The sequence below is a fragment of the Piliocolobus tephrosceles genome, chromosome 9 (assembly GCF_002776525.5).
Source record: "Piliocolobus tephrosceles isolate RC106 chromosome 9, ASM277652v3, whole genome shotgun sequence".
In the NCBI taxonomy this organism is placed as follows: domain Eukaryota; kingdom Metazoa; phylum Chordata; class Mammalia; order Primates; family Cercopithecidae; genus Piliocolobus; species Piliocolobus tephrosceles.
The window spans coordinates 69,215,926-69,233,639 of NC_045442.1; the positions used below are offsets into that span (position 1 = coordinate 69,215,926).

The 17,714-nt window shown below is 39.5% G+C and overlaps 1 protein-coding gene across 2 annotated transcripts in view; it reads left to right on the top strand.

Annotated features, from left to right (window-relative positions):
- MCU (mitochondrial calcium uniporter) overlaps positions 1-17,714 on the top strand; it is a 216,814-nt gene that overhangs the window by 179,135 nt on the left and 19,965 nt on the right. For both annotated transcript variants that reach the window (XR_002730132.1, XM_023204981.1), the window contains 2 exons: positions 10,071-10,241; positions 11,337-11,441. Coding sequence is in view for 1 of the 2 variants with exons in the window: in XM_023204981.1 (XP_023060749.1) it covers positions 10,071-10,241; positions 11,337-11,441 (276 nt within the window). In the remaining variant the exon portion in view is untranslated. The remainder of the gene's footprint in view (positions 1-10,070; positions 10,242-11,336; positions 11,442-17,714) is intronic.

The window sequence follows — 17,714 nt, forward strand, 5'->3', positions numbered from 1 at the left end:
ACTGTACTCCAGCCTGGGTGATGGTGCAAGACTCCATCTCCAAAAAAAAAAAAAAGAAAAGAAATGAAAGGACATGCTGACGAGTTGATGGGTGCAGCACACCAACATGGCACATATATACATATGTAACAAACCTGCACGTTATGCACATGTACCCTAGAACTTAAAGTATAATAAAAAAAAAAAAAAGAAAAGAAAGGACATGATGACTAATTAGATCTGAAGAATGTCAGATTCAGATTCTGGCTCTACGATTAGTCAAGGATAGCAGGTAATTTTCTGGCTTGGTCAAAAATAAAATAATGGTGGTGTTATTGGTTGAGATTATGGGTGGTTAGGGAAGATGGATTCACTTTTAGGACTCTTGAGTTTGAGTTATGGCTGTGGGAGACCCAATTTCTAGCAGACAATTGAATATAGGCTTGGGATATCATCAGCATTTACATGAGACTTTGGGGAGACTCGAGATTCCCCAGAGAGTGTGTGAACTGAGAAGCACAGAGGCCAAGGACAAAGCACTTAGAAACTTTTAAGGGATGAATAGAGGAAGAATAACTTATGAGGGGAAATTAGAAGGTCTAGACAGAAAGAAAAGCTAGAAGCCTCATAGAAACCAATGGGGAAACTTTTTTACAAAGTGAGGGAGTCGTTAACATCATTAGATGCTGCTAAAACAAGCAAGTTAAGAGCTAAAATTTCTACTGAATTTAGCAACCTAATGTCATGTGTGACCTAGAAGAGGATTTCTTAGTCAAATGAACTATTGCTATTGAATTGAACTATGTGATCTTAGGAATATTATCTTTTTCTTTCTTTCTTTTTTTTTTTTTTAGACAGAATTTCGCTCTTGTTGCCCAGGCTGGAGTACAGTAGCACAATCTCAGCTCACTGTAACCTCTCCCTCCCGGGTTCAAATGGTTCTCCTGCCTCAGGTGCCTGAGTAGCTAGGATTACAGGTGTCTGCCACTATACCCAGCTAATTTTTTGTATTTTTGGTAGAGATGGAGTTTGACCATGTTGGCCAGACAGGTCTCGAACTCCTGACCTCAGGTGATCCACCCACCTTGGCCTCCCAAAGTGCTAGGATTACAGGCATGAGCCACTGTGCCCGGCCCAGGAATATTATCTAACATTACTAGACTCTATTATTCTTAGCTGCAAAAGAAAGATGTTAGTTTGTATGATCTCTCTGGCCTTCTAACACTGAAAGTCTGTGATTATATCTCACATTTATGATGCAGAATATTACAGAAAATGGGGAGGAAATCGACAACGTTGAGATCATAAGCCCCTGAAATCGTCCATCATATATAGTTCTACTCCAAGTAGCTTTGCAGAAAAAGCCCAACATGGGCTTCCTTACTGTACCAATTCCCTTTCATAATAAGCCCTCAAAATATATACAGGTGATGTATTTTAGTGGAGATTTTACTCATTATTTTGAACACCAGCAAAACTTCATACTATATATTTTTACAAGCATTTAAAAAATATTTTACAAAATAATAAGCATTTGTATTTTATGACTGTTTTTCAACTCCTGATGCCTCAAAGGCATTTTTTAAAAATGTGTTCCTGCTTCAAATGCAGTTGTTTGTAGTTCCTGCACTACTCTTCTTAGTCGGCACAATTCCACAGCTTTCTGTTTTTATGCCTAAATCTGTTATCATGTTCTAACTCTAAGTATTCATGTTGAACGCTCCATAATTTCTAGGCTTTTTTTGAAGCACACTGCTCTGGAACATACTTATGTTATTTCTTATTTTATTCACATGGAAATCAAAACAAAAGAAAAAAATCCAACCAAACAGCCACTTGATGCAATGTATACTTTAAAAGAATATTTTGTCTCTAGATAATAGTAACTCACAACTGTCATTAGCTTGTGAATACCCATTGTGACTTCACTACAACCAGCTGTTTATTGTTTATATTGTGAAACTTGAGGAACCTTGGCAATTGTTATTCCTGAGTTGCAAACTAAGAAACCTAATGTTGACATTACAATCCACAGTGTAGGAAAGAAGAGCAGGACTTGGGATTTCAAAAGCAGTATAATAAAGGCTTGTCAGCTCTGAAATGCGCTATTCCTTGTAGAGTTTCTCAAAAGCATCATGCTCTTTAAAGGAAGAAGTTAAACTGGGTATGAAAGACCTTCATATTCTCCGTTGACTTTGACTCAGTTATTTTAAAACAGTAACCCCTAAGCATTTACCTGTGAAACTGATGTTTTAGTGCATTTGTAACTGCCCAACAGCTTCTCTGTGCCCACTACCTAGATGGAGCCAATTTGTCAAGACACCAGAATTGCAATAGAGAAAGAGTTTAATGCACACAGAGCTGGCTGAATAGGAGACTGGAGTTTTATTACTCAAATTAGTCTCCCAAATTGGAGGCCAGGGTTTTTCAAGGATAGTTTGGTGGGCAGGGGGCTAAGGGAATGAGTGCTGCTGATTGGTTATGGATGCAGTCACAGGGGTGTGGAAAATGATCCTCATGTGCTGAGTCCTCTTCTGGGTGGGGGCCACAGGAGCCTGAAAGGACATCTCAAAAGGCCAGTCTTAGGTTCTACAACAGTGATGTTATCTGCAAGAGTGGGTGTGGGGAAGTTGCACATCTGTGACCTCTGGAATAATGGCTGGTAATCCCTTACACTTACATCTTAGCAGAATTCAGCCTCCTCCCGTCTTCCTAACCTGGTGCTCTTTCGTTAGTTTTGTGAAGGCAGTTTATTTTGGAGAAGGCCTATTATTTAAACTAAAAACTAACTTTCTCCCAAAGCTAGCTAGGCCTAAGCCCAGGAATGACCAAAGGCAGTTTGGAGGTTAAAGGAAATATGGGGTTGGTTAGATTGTAGAAAAAGGGTCTCACTATATTGCCCAGGCTGTCATAATTTGACTGTCATAATTTTCTTTCACTGTCATAATTTTCTCACTTTTATAATTTTTGCAAAGACACTTTCAAGATCCTCCAGATATATTTCAGACTCACAGATTCTATCTCTTTTTTAAATTCAACTCTCTCTACTTCTTGATCTGTGGTTACTCTTTTTCACATATATAGAAAGGGGATAATTGGATAATTTAATCACTAATCTTAATGACTTCATCATCGTTACTGCCTATAGAAAAGATAGAAATATTCTCGTGTTAGTGGTTCTGACTTCAGGAAACAGTAGATTAATTGCTAAGGATTCTTTTAGAACAAGAAGGAATGTGACACATTTTTAAAATATCTTTAGGTATTGCAAACTTTAGATAGTACATGCTATATATTCAATTCAAATTACTATTTTGACCTCTTCTTCCTTAGGAAACAGACTATTCCTTTGGACAGAAAAAGGCAATAGGGATTTCTGATTTTGCCTTTTAGTTTTTATGTAAAAATTCAAATCATACATCCATGAAGTATTAACTGCTGTGAGAATTACTATCCTGCTATAAACAACTAGAACACCAGACAAAATATCTGAAAAATATCTGAAACAACTGTTTTCAGACACTGGACGATAGGCACACAGGACTGTGATGCCTGAGATAAGAGGAACAAATGAGTTAAACCCTGCATTGGTTGAGTTTACAGCCTGAGGCAGCCTCTAAACTGCATCACAGAGAAGGGAAACAGAGCTTGGCCATCTAGTTAAGATGAAGAAACAGAGATCAGAATTTGTAAATCCCAAGGCAGCTAGAATTTATGAGACAGAGATTTACAGAGGAAGGAGCTATGAAGAAAAAGAGAAGTCTTGGAAATCTGCAAAGGCATCCTGTGAGACTTTGGCTGAATTCTAAACCACAAGACCAAGCTAGAACTTCCTAGAAAATAGCTATTGCCAGTAGCATAAAATGAATAATTTTGCTTCCCTCTAGCCATAGTAGAGAGATACACTTGAACACTTGAACATTTGGTAGACGTTCTCATAAGAACCATATCTTAGAAGTAGGGACAAATTGGTCCTAGAATAAAGGATTCTCTAGATCTCTCCTAAAAGAAGTTTTTGAAGTCTTGAAAGTGCCAAACTAACATGCAAGTAATTTAACTATCCAAGATCCAGCACTCAACAATGTAAAATTAAAAATGTCTAACCACCAATCAAAAATTACTAGGCATATGAAGAAGCAAAAAATAAACCTTCCAAAAATTCAGTCAATGAACAGACCTGGAAATGTCAGAGATAATGGAATAAACAGCCAAGAATGTTAAAATAGCTATTATAAATATGATCCTTATGCTCATAGAGAAAAGGAAAAGCATAAGTATAATGTGAAAAGAAATGGAAGATATAAAAAGAAATAGAACTTCTAGAGGTGAAAAATATGCCTGAAATGAAAACACCATATAGATGGAATTACCAGAAAATTAGACACCGCAGAAGAAAAAAAATCCATGATGTTGAAGTATATTGCGATTAAAACTATCCAAAATGAAACTGAGGGGGGGAAAAAAAAAAGCCCCTGAAATGTATGAAGAAAACCTCAGTGACCTGTGAGACAGTATCACATGGCCTAACATAAGTGTAATTGGAATCCCAGTAGGGTAGGAGACAGAAAAAAATAATAGTTGAATAAAGGTCAAAAGTTTTCCAAATTTGAGGAAAGCCAGTTCTAAAAAATCTAACAACTCCCAACCATTCACAGAGAAAAGCAAAGCACATCACAGTCAAATTGTTGAAAACCAATGATAAAAGGAAAATGTTAAAAAGCAGGCAGAGAGCTGGGCATGGTGGCTTATACCTGTGAGCCCAGCATTTTGGGAAGCCGAGGCAGGAGGATCACTTGAGGCCAGCCTGGGCAACATAGTGAGACCCTTTCTCTACAAAAATTAAAATTAAAAATTAAAATTAAAAAAATTAGCTGGCCCAGAGCTTTGGGAGGCTGAGGCGGTTGGATCCCCTGAGGTCAGAAGTTCAAGACCAGCCTGGCCAACACAGTGAAACCCTGTCTCCACTAAAAATACAAAAATTTGCTGGGTGTGGTGATGTGTGCCTGTAATCCCAACTATTGGGGAGGCTGAGGCAGGAGAATCGCTTGAACCTGGGAGGTGAAGGTACAGTGAGCCAAGATCACACCACTGCACTCCAGCCTGGGTGACAGAGTGAGACTCTGTCTCAAAAAGAAAATAAAAATAAAAATTAGCTGGGCATGGTGGCACATGCCTGTAGTCCCAGCTACTTTGGAGACTGAGGCAGGAGTATCCAGTGAGCCCAGTAGTTGAGACTGAGTGAGCCATGATGGTACCACTGAACTCCAGCCTGGGCAACGGAATGAGACCGTGTCTTTATTAAAAAGTAAAAGTTTTAAAAAGGCAGACAGGAAAAAAGACATAGAGGAGCAAAGATAAGAATATACACAAACTCTTAATATATACTGTGCAAAACAAAATCTCTTTAAAAGATAATCAAAAGGTAAACCACACAAAAATAATGTGTGGTTTATAATATATGTAGAAAAATGTGTGAGAACAATACCATGAAGAATGTAAGCAGGGGGAATGGAAGTATATTGTTGTAAGGTTCTCTAAAACTATACCTAAAGTGATGCTATATTATTTGAAGACTGATTGTGATATGGTAAAGATGTATAACAAAGAACAGAATTCAGCAAACTATGACCTTCAGCAGTGCTGCTCAACGTTTTTGGCAGCAGGGACCAGTTTCGTGCAAGACAGTTTTTCCATGGTACCAGTCTGTGTCCTGGGGGTTGGCGACCCCCTGACCTACAGGCCAAAGCCAGCCCATTGCTTATTATAAATAAAGTTTGTTGGAACACAGCCATGCCTATTTATTTGTTTATATATTGCCTGTGGCTGCTTTTGCACCACAGTAACAGAGTTTATAGTTGTAACAGAGTTTATAGTTGTAACAGAGATTTTATGACCCACAGAGTCTAAAATATTTAATACCTCAGCCTTTACAGAAAAAAGTTTAGCAATACCTGCTCTAGAGTAATGCTTAAAAAAAATAAAATAAGGGCCCCTGGCCAACATAGTGAAACCCTGTCTCTACTAAAGAAAAATTAGCTGGGTGTGGTGATGGGTACCTGTAGTCCCAGCTACCCGGGAGGTAGAAGCAGGAGAATGGCTTGAACCCAGGAGGTGGAGGTTGCAGTGAGCCGAGATCACACCACTGCACTCCAGCCTGGGCAACAGAGCAAGACCCTATCTCAAAATAAATAAATAAAATAAAGTGTATTTAATAAGTCAACAGCAGAGATTAGCTTGGGCATTGTGGCTCAATCCTGTAATCACAGCACTTTGAGATGCTGAGATGTGAGAATTGCTTGAGTCCAGGACTTCAGGGTCAGCCTGGGCAACATAACGAGACCCTGTCTCTACCCTGTCCCCCACCGCAAAAAATTATCCAGGTATAGTTACATGTGACTTTAGTCCTAGGCACTCAGGAAGCTGAGGTAGGAGGATCACTTGAGCCCAGGAGATCAAGGCTGCAGTGAGTTGTGATCACACCACTGCACTCCAGGCTGGGAGACAGATTAAGACCCTGTCTCTAAAAAATAAAAGTGAGAAAAAAAATAGAGATTAAATTATAATAAATAGTGATTAAATGAAAAAATCATTTTTAAAGAGATTAAAAGATAGTAAATCTAAAAAATGGCAAGAATAGAGGAAAAATAGAAGAAAGAACAGTAGGGTCAAATAGAAAATAAGTAGTAAGATGGTAGACGTATACTCAGCCATACTTATAATTACATTAAATACAAATAATATATACACTTTTAATTAAAAGACAGATTGTTAGATTGGATAAAATAGCAAGACCCAACTTAAGCTTTCTGCAGGAAACTCACTTTAAATAAAACATGGATAAGGTAAAAGGATAGGGAAAGATACACTATGAAAACATGTCACACAAAGGCTTGTATGCAAATAACCATAAAAGCTTTATTCATAGTAGCCAAAACCTGGAAACAACCCAGATGTTCATCAACAGGATAAACAAGTTGTGGTTTGTATATGCAATGACACCTTCTCAGGAATACAAATGAATGACTACTAATGAACTAGTTAATTGATGAACTACTAACAACAACATAGGTGAATCTCATAATATGCCAAGAGAAAGAAGCCAAATACAAAAGGGTCCATAGTGTGATTTTATTTATATATAACTCTATAAAAATTAATCTGTGGTGACAAAAATCAGATCAATGGTTACCTAGGGATTAACTGGGATGGGGATCAGAGAATTTGGGGGAATCAAAAATGTTCTTTATTTTGATTCTTATGTCAAAACTCATCAGATTTCCATTTTAAATAAGAATGTGTTATTTATAAACTATGTCTCAATTAGAGTTATTTCTTCAAAATTCAAATCATGAAAGATTTTAGTGTGAAGATTTTGTGTATAATGTAGGCCTTATGAATTACTAGAATAGACAAGGAAATAAGATGTAGATGTCTACAACTACAACTGTGGAAAACTTGATGCATTTTGGATTTCCGAAACATTAATCTCACACATTTCCTATAAACTGTTTGATTAGCAGGGATATAAATCCTTAGAAGCATAATAGAATGTTATTTTTGACTCATTTTATTTTTAAAAATTGTTTTTAGAAGCCAGGCATAGTGGCTCACGCCTTTAGTCCCAGCACTTTGGGTGGCCAAGGCAGGTTGCTGCTCAAGCTCAGGAGTTCAAGACTAGCCTGGGCAACATGGTGAAACCCTGTCTCTCCAAAAAAAAAATATATATATATAGCATGGCATGGTGGTGCGTGCCTGTAGTCCCACCAACTTGGGAGGCTGAGGCAGGAGAATCGCTTGAGCTTGGGAGCTCGAGTCTGCAGTGAGCTGTGATCCTGCCACTGCACTCCAGCCTGGGTGATAGAGCAAGGCCCTGTCTCAAAAAAAAAAAAAAAATTTAGACATGGGGTCCCACTCGGTTGCTCAGGCTGGAGTGCAGTGGCACAATCATAGCTCACTCTAGACTCAAACTCCTGGGCTCAAGCAGTCCTCTTGCCTCAGCCTCCCGAGTAGCTGGGACTACAGACACGTGCCGCCACATCTGGCCAACTTTTGATTCTTCAAAGGAGCTAGTAAGGAAACATTATCATTTATGTATCATGTAGTGTGCTAAGTGTTTTAAATTATTTATGTATTTCACTCATTTCTCACAACAGCTCTATGAGTTAAGGATTAAACCTTTTTTTTTTTTTTTTTTTTTGAGATGGAGTCTCGCTCTGTCACCCAGGCTGGAGTGCAGTGGCTTGCTCGCTCTCGGCTCACTGCAACGTCCTCCTCCCAGGTGGAAGTGATTCTCCTGCCTCAGCCTCCCTGGTAGCTGGGACTACAGATGTGCACCACCATGCTCAGCTAATTTTTTTATTTTTAGTAGAGACAGGGTTTCACCATGTTGGCCAAGATGGTCTCAATCTCTTTACCTCATGATCTGTCCACCTCGGCCTCCCAAAGTGCTGGGATTACAGGCGTGAGCCACCACGCCTGGCCAAAGCCCATTTTATATATGAAAAAAGTGAGACTCAGAGAAGTTACATAATATGCCCAAAATTACAGAGCCAAGATTCAGTCCCAGGTTTGACTCCAAAGCCTGTTTTCTTTCCTCAGTGCTAATATATCATCTTTAAATGCTTAGTTGCTTATGTAAAACATTTTGATTTTAAAAATGCATTTTTAAAAAAATGTATTTGAAAATTATTGCGAAAGAGGGTTATTCTGATGTTTGTTTTACTAGGGCCCTACAAATCAAGAATACTGAGGGAAAAAATAAGGAAATAGGCATGTATGCTATACTTTTGTAGAAGATCCCTTCAATTTTATAACTCATAATAAACTTTCCCTTCATAACATTTTGTTATAAAACCTTAAACAACAGAGTTTTGGTTCTGTCTAGCCAAGCTCATGAAGACATTCAAGAGAACATGAATTGTTTTTGATAGTATGCTAACTGAAGAATGACGAGGTTCATGAATTTGGAAAGGAGACGTATATCTCTCATAAAGGTTGCAGCCTGCAGGGTGGCCATTCTGACAGTCTGGGAAGTGTAGCCTCTATTCAGAAGCCAAAAACACACTTTGAGGAATAGGCAAAAAGAACAGGGATGCATGCTGAGCAGGGTGGCCAAATATACGTACTCAGTACATTATAGGAGAGGCCATGCATATTTATGAAAGGAGAAACGTGTGTATGCACAACTGAGCTTCATGCCCCTTCATGGGTCCCGTGTACAAAAAATGGCTGCATCAGCATGATCTGAGGGTGGAGTTTTCAGCTCTCTGATGTCAAAAGATGAAGCAGAGGGTGTGAAAACCCTCACTGTGCATTCTCCGTAGACTGGCCAGAACCACTCCACGGTCGGTGGCCTCTTACCAGGCAAAAAAGAGGGGCAGTGTTGGGCAGTTAATTGGTTGCTATCAATGGTGGAGTCTTTTGAAAGGGCTAGTTTCTCTTAAGCCCTTAGGAAAGAGTGCCTAATGGTGGCTAGCAAGGAGGGGATATAATGAGTTGTGTCTGACCTCCCATCCTGTCATGGCTGAGAACTTAGCTTTAAAGGTTTACCCTGGGTGTCCCTTTGGCCAAGCGGGGGTCCATTCAGTCAGTTGAGGGGCTTAGGATTTCACTTTTGTTTCTCACCTATCAGCTTGTACTATATATACATGAATGGACTGTTTTGGAGTAAGAGTCTCACTTATTAGGGTACTTCTTGAAAGCTCTGGATCCCAAGAGCCACGTCCTATAGGCTATGAAGTCTGGCCCAGCAATCTCTGACAAAATCTTGCTAAATGGATCCAGGGCTTGTATTCACCAATATCAAGAGCTTCACCTGATATCCTTGGGAAAGCCTCTCCTTGACCCACTCAGAAGACAGTTCCTTGCCTGTTTTTTCATATCTGTAAAATGAGCTGTGTGATCCATTTGATCTTTTATAAGCCAGTTTCCAGAATAACCTTCAACTAAAGCTAAAGGGCATGTTCTTAAACCTTCTTTGAAAACATTTTAAATCATGCTAATAATAGACCCCCATGCAAGAATAGTAATCATGTGACTTTAACTTACATTGAAATCCAATTATCATACGTTTTTGGGTCTTTTTCATTCAGATGTTACAGTGGTTTATCAAAATGGGTTACCTGTGATATCTGTGAGGCTACCATCCCGGCGTGAACGCTGTCAGTTCACACTCAAGCCTATCTCTGACTCCGTTGGTGTATTTTTACGACAACTGCAAGAAGAGGATCGGGGAATTGACAGAGTTGCTGTCTATTCACCAGGTATAGTCACCATCGTTATTAATTACTATCTACCCCTCATTTCACCCCACACCAATTTCTAGACACATACATATACCATACACGTAGCTACAAAAGAACCCTATACTGTTAACTTTAGAAAACTTTTTTCTTTTCCTTAGCACTTACCAGGAGAGAAAGTGATTTCTCTCCCAGTAGTACTCAGAGTATAATTGATCGATTTTAGCAAATGTGTATGCACAGGGAATCTCATTCAAAAGCAGCTCACATATAATGCCATGAGCAAGGATGAACAGTCAATCACATTTTATATTATTGAGACTTTTTATCATTACTTTAGGTGTAGAATAAATACTTCCAGTAGTTAAACCCTCATGTCTGGAAAGAAAAGTTTGCCAAAATAAAGAAGTATATGATTTGAAAAGAATATAAAATAAGGCACTAAAAATTACCATTTTATGTATTTCATTTATTTATTTTTTAAGTTTTTAAATTTTTTTCCCATTGTTTTTTCCCCATTTTTACTTTAAAATATTTTAAACCTGAAAAACTTGAAAGATTAGTACAATAAATGCCCATTTACCCTTCACCTGGATTCACCAGTTAACAATTACCACAGTTCTACTCATCTGGCAATATAATTAGTAGACCAGCGTGGTGGATGTGTAATACTTTGTTAACCACAGCATCTGTCTCTACTGAATTACTGGCAACTAATCAGTGACTGTACTGAAAAGTACCATATGTCAGAAAATATTGTTTTTTTTTTTTTTTTTTTGACTCAACCAGCTTCCATTATGGACAATGTTAAGTCCATACAGCTCTCCCAGTGACCCTAGATTTCCAGTGTATACCTATAGAAATATGACCATTAATTATTTCACTTGCTCATATAGTTCACAGGAGAAGCTGTTGTTAAATCTTCACAAACTCGAGTCCTAAAAACATAGCTTTAGGCAACCTAAACTTTGCATAGAACTGGGAAATGAGGTAAAAAGTTAACTGAAATTTAAAAAGGAGGAGGTAATTTTTAAAAACTATTTTGAAGATTGAATTTTCCTGACCATTCTTGAATAATTATGGACCTATGACAAGTTTCATTTGAAATTTTCACAGATGGTGTTCGCGTTGCTGCTTCAACAGGAATAGACCTCCTCCTCCTTGATGACTTTAAGCTGGTCATTAATGACTTAACATATCACGTACGACCACCAAAAAGAGGTAAAATAGTAACCTTGGTAAGGTCACAGAAATGTGGGAAGGGCTTTTGGAAAGAACTTTATTTTTTTTCCTTGGGTAACCTTGAGAAACAGACAATATTCAAAGAACACTGAAAGAGCTCATTGAGTACTTGGCACTTGACTAGTACATTGACTAAAATCACTTAGATTCTGCCTTGGCTAAAATCACTTAGATTCTGCCTAGATGCCAGAATGCTTTATTATCTGACATTGTCACTCTGTTTCACATAAATGAATGTCCTACATAACTGAAGCTCCTTCCCTTCATAAAGGCCAAAAGTTGTACTACTTTAATAACATTACAGGGGATATCTTTTTAAAATAAGCTGTAGGCTTCTCTGTTCTCTTAAGCGTTGTAATAAGTATTGAGCTTTTTTTATGGCTCAAGGTCAGCAGTCTGAAAGTCAATTATTGTACAATAATAATAGTTCTTAGGAACTTCTGACATGAGGCATGGTTTTTTGTTTATTTTTTTGTTTGTTTTGTTTTTTGTTTGTTTGTTTGTTTGTTTTGAGACAAGGTCTCACTCTGTCACCCAGGATGAAGTACAGTGGCATAATCACAGCTCACTGCAGCCTCGACCTCAAATTATCCTCCTACCTCATCCTCCCAAGCAGCTGGAGTAGCTTGGACTACAGGCATGTGCCACCATGCCTGGATAATTTTTTTTATTTTTGTAGAGATGAGGTCTCACTGTGTTGCCTAGGCTGGTCTTAAACTTCTGGGCTCAAGCATTCCTCCCTCTCTGGCCTCCCAGAGTGTTGGGATTACAGGCATGAACCACTGTTCACAGCCTGTATATGCTTTTATGGGAAAAGGAAGGGTGCTTGCCTCAGACACAAATTTTAAGAGGGCACCAAACAACTCAGTAATCAAGATAAAGAATTGTTGTTTTGTTTTTGTTTTTAAGAGTCTCGCTCTGTCGCCCAGGCTGGAGTGCAGTGGCATGATACTGGCTTACTGCAACCTCCACTTCCCAAGTTCAAGCTAGATACGGGTTTCACCGTATTTGTCAGGCTGGTCTTGAACTCCTGACCTCAGGTGATCTATCTGCCTTGGCCTCCCAAAGTGCTGTGATTACAGGCATGAGCCACTGTGCCCAGCCGCCAGGCTCATTTTTGTTTTTAGTAGAGATGGGGTTTTGCCATGTTGGCCAGAATGGTCTTGAACTCCTGACCTCAAGTTATCCACCTGCCTCAGCCTCCCAAAGTGCTGAGATTATAGGCATAAGTCACCGCACCCAGCAAGATAAATGGCATTTTAATGTACTGTTTTAAAAAACCAGAGTTAATGCAAAAAATACATGACGAATAAAATTTTAAATAAAGACAGAGTCAGTATTGCTAATATTTCTTTTCATCCTGGCCTCTACTATGGCTCTGCACAGTACAATGCTAAGTAGCCCTCTAAAATAGCGTTTTGAGTTGTGTCTTTTTTGGTCCCGTTTATCTATTTGCCCTTGATATTCATTGTTACTCACTGCTGTTGTTAATGCCCCTTCCACTACTCCTTCCACCAGCGCCATAGGACAGCAGTTCCCAACCTTTTTGGTACCAGGGACCAATTTTGTTAAAGATAATTTTTCGGCCAGGCGCGGTGGCTCAAGCCTGTAATCCCAGCACTTTGGGAGGCTGAGACGGGCCGATCACGAGGTCAGGAGATCGAGACCATCCTGGCTAACACAGTGAAACCCCGTCTCTACTAAAAAATACAAAAAACTAGCCGGGCGAGGTGGCAGGCGCCTGTAGTCCCAGCTACTCGGGAGGCTGAGGCAGGAGAATGGCGTAAACCCGGGAGGCGGAGCTTACAGTGAGCCCAGATCCGGCCACTGCACTCCAGCCTGGGCGACAGAGCGAGACTCCGTCTCAAAAAAAAAAAAAGGTAATTTTTACACTGACAGTGGTGGCAGGGGCGGAGGCAGTGGTTTTGGAATGAAACTGTTCCATGTCAGATCCTCAGGCATCAGTTAGATTCTCATAAGCAGCACACAACCTAGATCCCTCACATGCACAATTTACAATAGGGTTTGTGCTCCTATGAGATCTAATGCTGCTGCTGATCTGACAGGAGGTGGAGCTCAGGCAGTAATGCTTACTCGCTGGCCGCTTCCTGTGTAGCCTGGTTCCTAACAGGCCACTGACCAGTACTGGTTCGCACCCCAGGGGTGGGGGACCGCTGCTGTAGGACATTCCTTCTTTTCAATCCTGCTTTTAGGAATTGGGTTTAGGCCTGGTAAGGTGGCTCACACCTGTAATCCCAGCACTTTAGGAAGCCGAGGCAGGAGGATTGCTTAAGACCAGGAGTTTGGGACCAGCCTGGGCAACACAGTGGCAACCAGCTTGGGCAACACATCTTTAAACAAAAAAAAAGAGAAAGAATTGGGTCTAGCATAGAAAAGTTCTGAGTGAAACCCTGTTATTAAATTCCTCTATAATCTGGTCCACATCTACCTTTTAAAATGTTTTCTTTCCCTCCTACATGTTGCCTACTTTTTCTCCACTGTGTATTCCTTTATGGTTTCCTGAACTATGACCCGTTCTTTTCCATCTCACTGTTTGCTCACTTTCTTCTGCCTAAGATGCCTTTCTTCCTAACTCCCGTTTTCTCAAGTCAAAATTGTCAATATTGACTCTTCCAGTAAGCCTTTAATGATCATACTCTTTCCTTCTCTGACCCCTGACCAACCAAAAATGATAAATATCTTCTCTGAATTTTGTTTCGTCCTTTTCTTTGATGCTCTGAGGGAAGGCACTGTGATTTCATATTCCCCATTGATTCCTTCTATATTGAGTGAATTAAATGTATTTAATTTAATTCACTCTGGGTAGCATTTTGATTGTGCAGAGGCCATATTCACTTTCTTTAAGCTAGATGAGAGGGAGCTAGCTGGGAGAAAGTATAGAAAAGTATCCTTAAATAGTAAGAATGGAAAGATATTCTTTACATACAGTTGACTATTGAACAAAACAGGTTTGAAAAAACTTGCGAATGAACCACATAACCTAGTAATATCCAAAAAATTAAGAAAAGTTAAGTATGTCATGAATGCATGAAATATATGTAGACACAAGTCTGTCTTATTTTATTTTATTTTGTTTTTGAGACAGAGTCTCTCTCTGTGCCCCAGGCTGGAGTGCAGCGGTGCAATCTCAGCTCACTGCAGCCTCTGCCTCCTAGGTTCAAATGATTCTCCTCCCTCAGCCTTCCTGTAACTGGGATTACAGGCACACATGTTTCACCATGTTGGTCAGGTGACCTCAAACTCCTGACCTCAGGTGATCCACCCACCTTGGCCTCCCAAAGTGCTGGGATTACAGGCCTGAACCACCACGCCCTTCCTATTTTTTATCATTTACTACCATAAAATATATACATATCTATTATAAAAAGTTAAAAATTATCAAAATGTATGCACACACAGACCATGCATGATGCCATTTGCAGTTAAGAGAAATGTAAAGATGCAGTATTTAATAATGTCTGCATAAAATTGACTCTAGTACATAGTATACTACTCTAGTATAGCCACCTCTTGTTGCTGTTGCTGTAAACTCAAGTGTTTTTAATATCAGCTTAAAATGCTGTGTGACGTTAATTATCTCCTCATGGGTAGTTCATTTCTCCAGTAAATTGTCTATTGCAGTTCTTGAATTTTTTTGTGTGTTTAGTCTACCTTGAATAACACCATGGGACCCTATATGAAGTGCTACCAGTGATGCTGGAAGTGCTCCCAAGAAGCAGAGAAAAGTGATGACATTGCAAGAAAAACGTGGATTGCTTGATATGTACCATAGACTGAGGTCTGCAGCTACGGTTGCCCATCATTTTAGACAGATGATTTATCTTGCAAACAGACAATGTAAACTTACAATGTAAATAAATACAGTACAGCACTATAAATTTATTTTCCCTTCTTTATGATTTTAATGTTTTCTTTTCTCTAGCTTACTTTACTGTAAGAATGTAGTATATAATACATATACAAAACATTTGTTAATTATGTTATTGGTAAGGCTTCTGGTCCAGGTAGGCTATTAGTTAAGTTTTTGAGGTTTCAAAAGTTGTAGGGGGGTGGTGCCCCAACCTCACCCCCCGACCATATTGTTCAAGAGTCAACTGTAGTAAGGCATTATCGAATCAGATTTTATGAACTTGGAATCATTAAACATGTAGACCAGGGACAGTTAGCCATATATCAGCTATGCTAATGTGTTTTTCTTCTAGCCCTGATTCTCAGGCTAGAAGTTCTCTTTAAAATAACAGAAGTACAGGTCCTGTTTTACTGAGGTGTGTTTTTGTGTGAATTATCTAGAAAGTTCATCTGTTTAGATTTTCTATTGGTAACATTCTGAAAGTTCACTAATATATTACTATATAAAGTATAACAATCAGGAAAGTTAAGATGTGATTTTCCATATATTATGTTGTCAAAAATTAAAGGTATTTTAATCAATAAATACCAACCATTTCTATAATAACTGTATTTTTTAAACAGAAATGAACGTTTAGTTTTTTAAATAAAGCTTTTCTCAAATTGAATAAGAAAAGGTAGAAATTGAAAAAACAGGGGATTGTATTTGATTCCCTGGTGATTTGGCAGCCTAAAACAACCCATTGCTTTACCTGTATCCAGGAACTGTGGAGTATCTATCTACCTTGCTTTTCTAGAAGTAAATTAGGGTATGAAGCTTGTAAGGGTCAAAAATCTGTAATTCATGGAAATAATTGTAAATTGAAGTGTAAACTTTAGTAACTCAATATCAGCATTGGTGTAGAATTTCAAAAGACCTTTTTAATATTTAAATGCACACATCATAGCTCTCTTAGTTTCGTTATTCTCTAGTGAGATTATGCCATCAGATACCATCTCTCACAGAAACTCAATATGATTTTAAATCCATAAACACTTTGTTTTCCTTGATCTTAAATTTAATTATTTTTTTGAGACAGGGTCTCACTCTGTCACCCAGGCTGGAGTACAGTGGCGTGATCACAGCTCATTGCAGCCATGACCTCCCAGGCTCAAGCAGATCCTCCCACCTCAGCATCCCAAGTAGCTAGGACTACAGGCACATGCCACCATGCCTGGCAAATTTTTTATTTTTTGTAGAGATGAGGTTTCCCTATGTTGCCCAGGCTGTGTTTTCCCTGTTTTTTTTTTTCTTTTCTTTTTTTGAGATGGAGTCTCGCTGTGTTGCCCAGGCTAGAGTGCAGTAGTGCAATCTTGGCTCACTGCAAGCTCTGCCTCCCGGGTTCATGCCATTCTCCTGCCTCAGCTTCCCGAGTAGCTGGGACTACAGGTGCCCGCCACCATGCCCAGCTAATTTTTTTGTATTTTTAGTAGAGACAGGGTTTCACCATGTTAGCCAGGATGGTCTTGATCTCCTGACCTCGTGATCCGCCCTCCTTGGCCTCCCAAAGTGCTGGGATTACGGGCATGAGCAACTGCGCCTGGCCTTTCCCTGGTTTTTAAACATAGTAAAGAAAATCTTTTTTTCTCCTTTTGATAAAATGCAAAATAGGCTCAAATTTTGTTTCTACCTTGTGTCTTTCTGTCCCTGGTTGAGGAAGGTATTGCTGGCATCCAAGGTACCACCACTCTTTTTCAGCTGACTACAGTAACAGAGTGGTTTAAAATTCTGTATTTAAGAGGGATGCTATTCATTGAATAAGCATGTTCCTTTGCCCTGTGTTGCAACACTTTAGTGAAAGGGCTAAATGAAGGAAAGAAATAGAAGGCACTAGGTTCAGGATGTTTAAGAGGAATAATACTAGGGTTTTTTTGTGTTTTTTTGTTTGTTTTTTGTTTTTGTTTTGAGGCTGGAGTGTAATGGCGCAATCTCGACTCACTGCCACCTCCGCCTCCTGGGTTCAAGTGAGTCTCCTGCCTCAGCCTCCCCAGTAGCTGGGATTACAGGCGTGCGCCACCACACCTGGCTAATTTTTGTATTTTTAGTAGAGATAGAATTTCATCAGGGCCGGGCGCAGTGGCTCAAGCCTGTAATCCCAGCACTTTGGGAGGCCGAGACGGGCGGATCACGAGGTCAGGAGATCGAGACCATCCTGGCTAACACGGTGAAACCCTGTCTCTACTAAAATACAAAAAATTAGCCGGGCGTATTGGCGGGCGCCTGTAGTCCCAGTTACTCGGGAGGCTGAGGCAGGAGAATGGCGTGAACCCGGGAGGCAGAGCTTGCAGTGAGCTGAGATCCGGCCACTGCACTCCAGCCTGGGCGACAGAGCGAGACTCCGT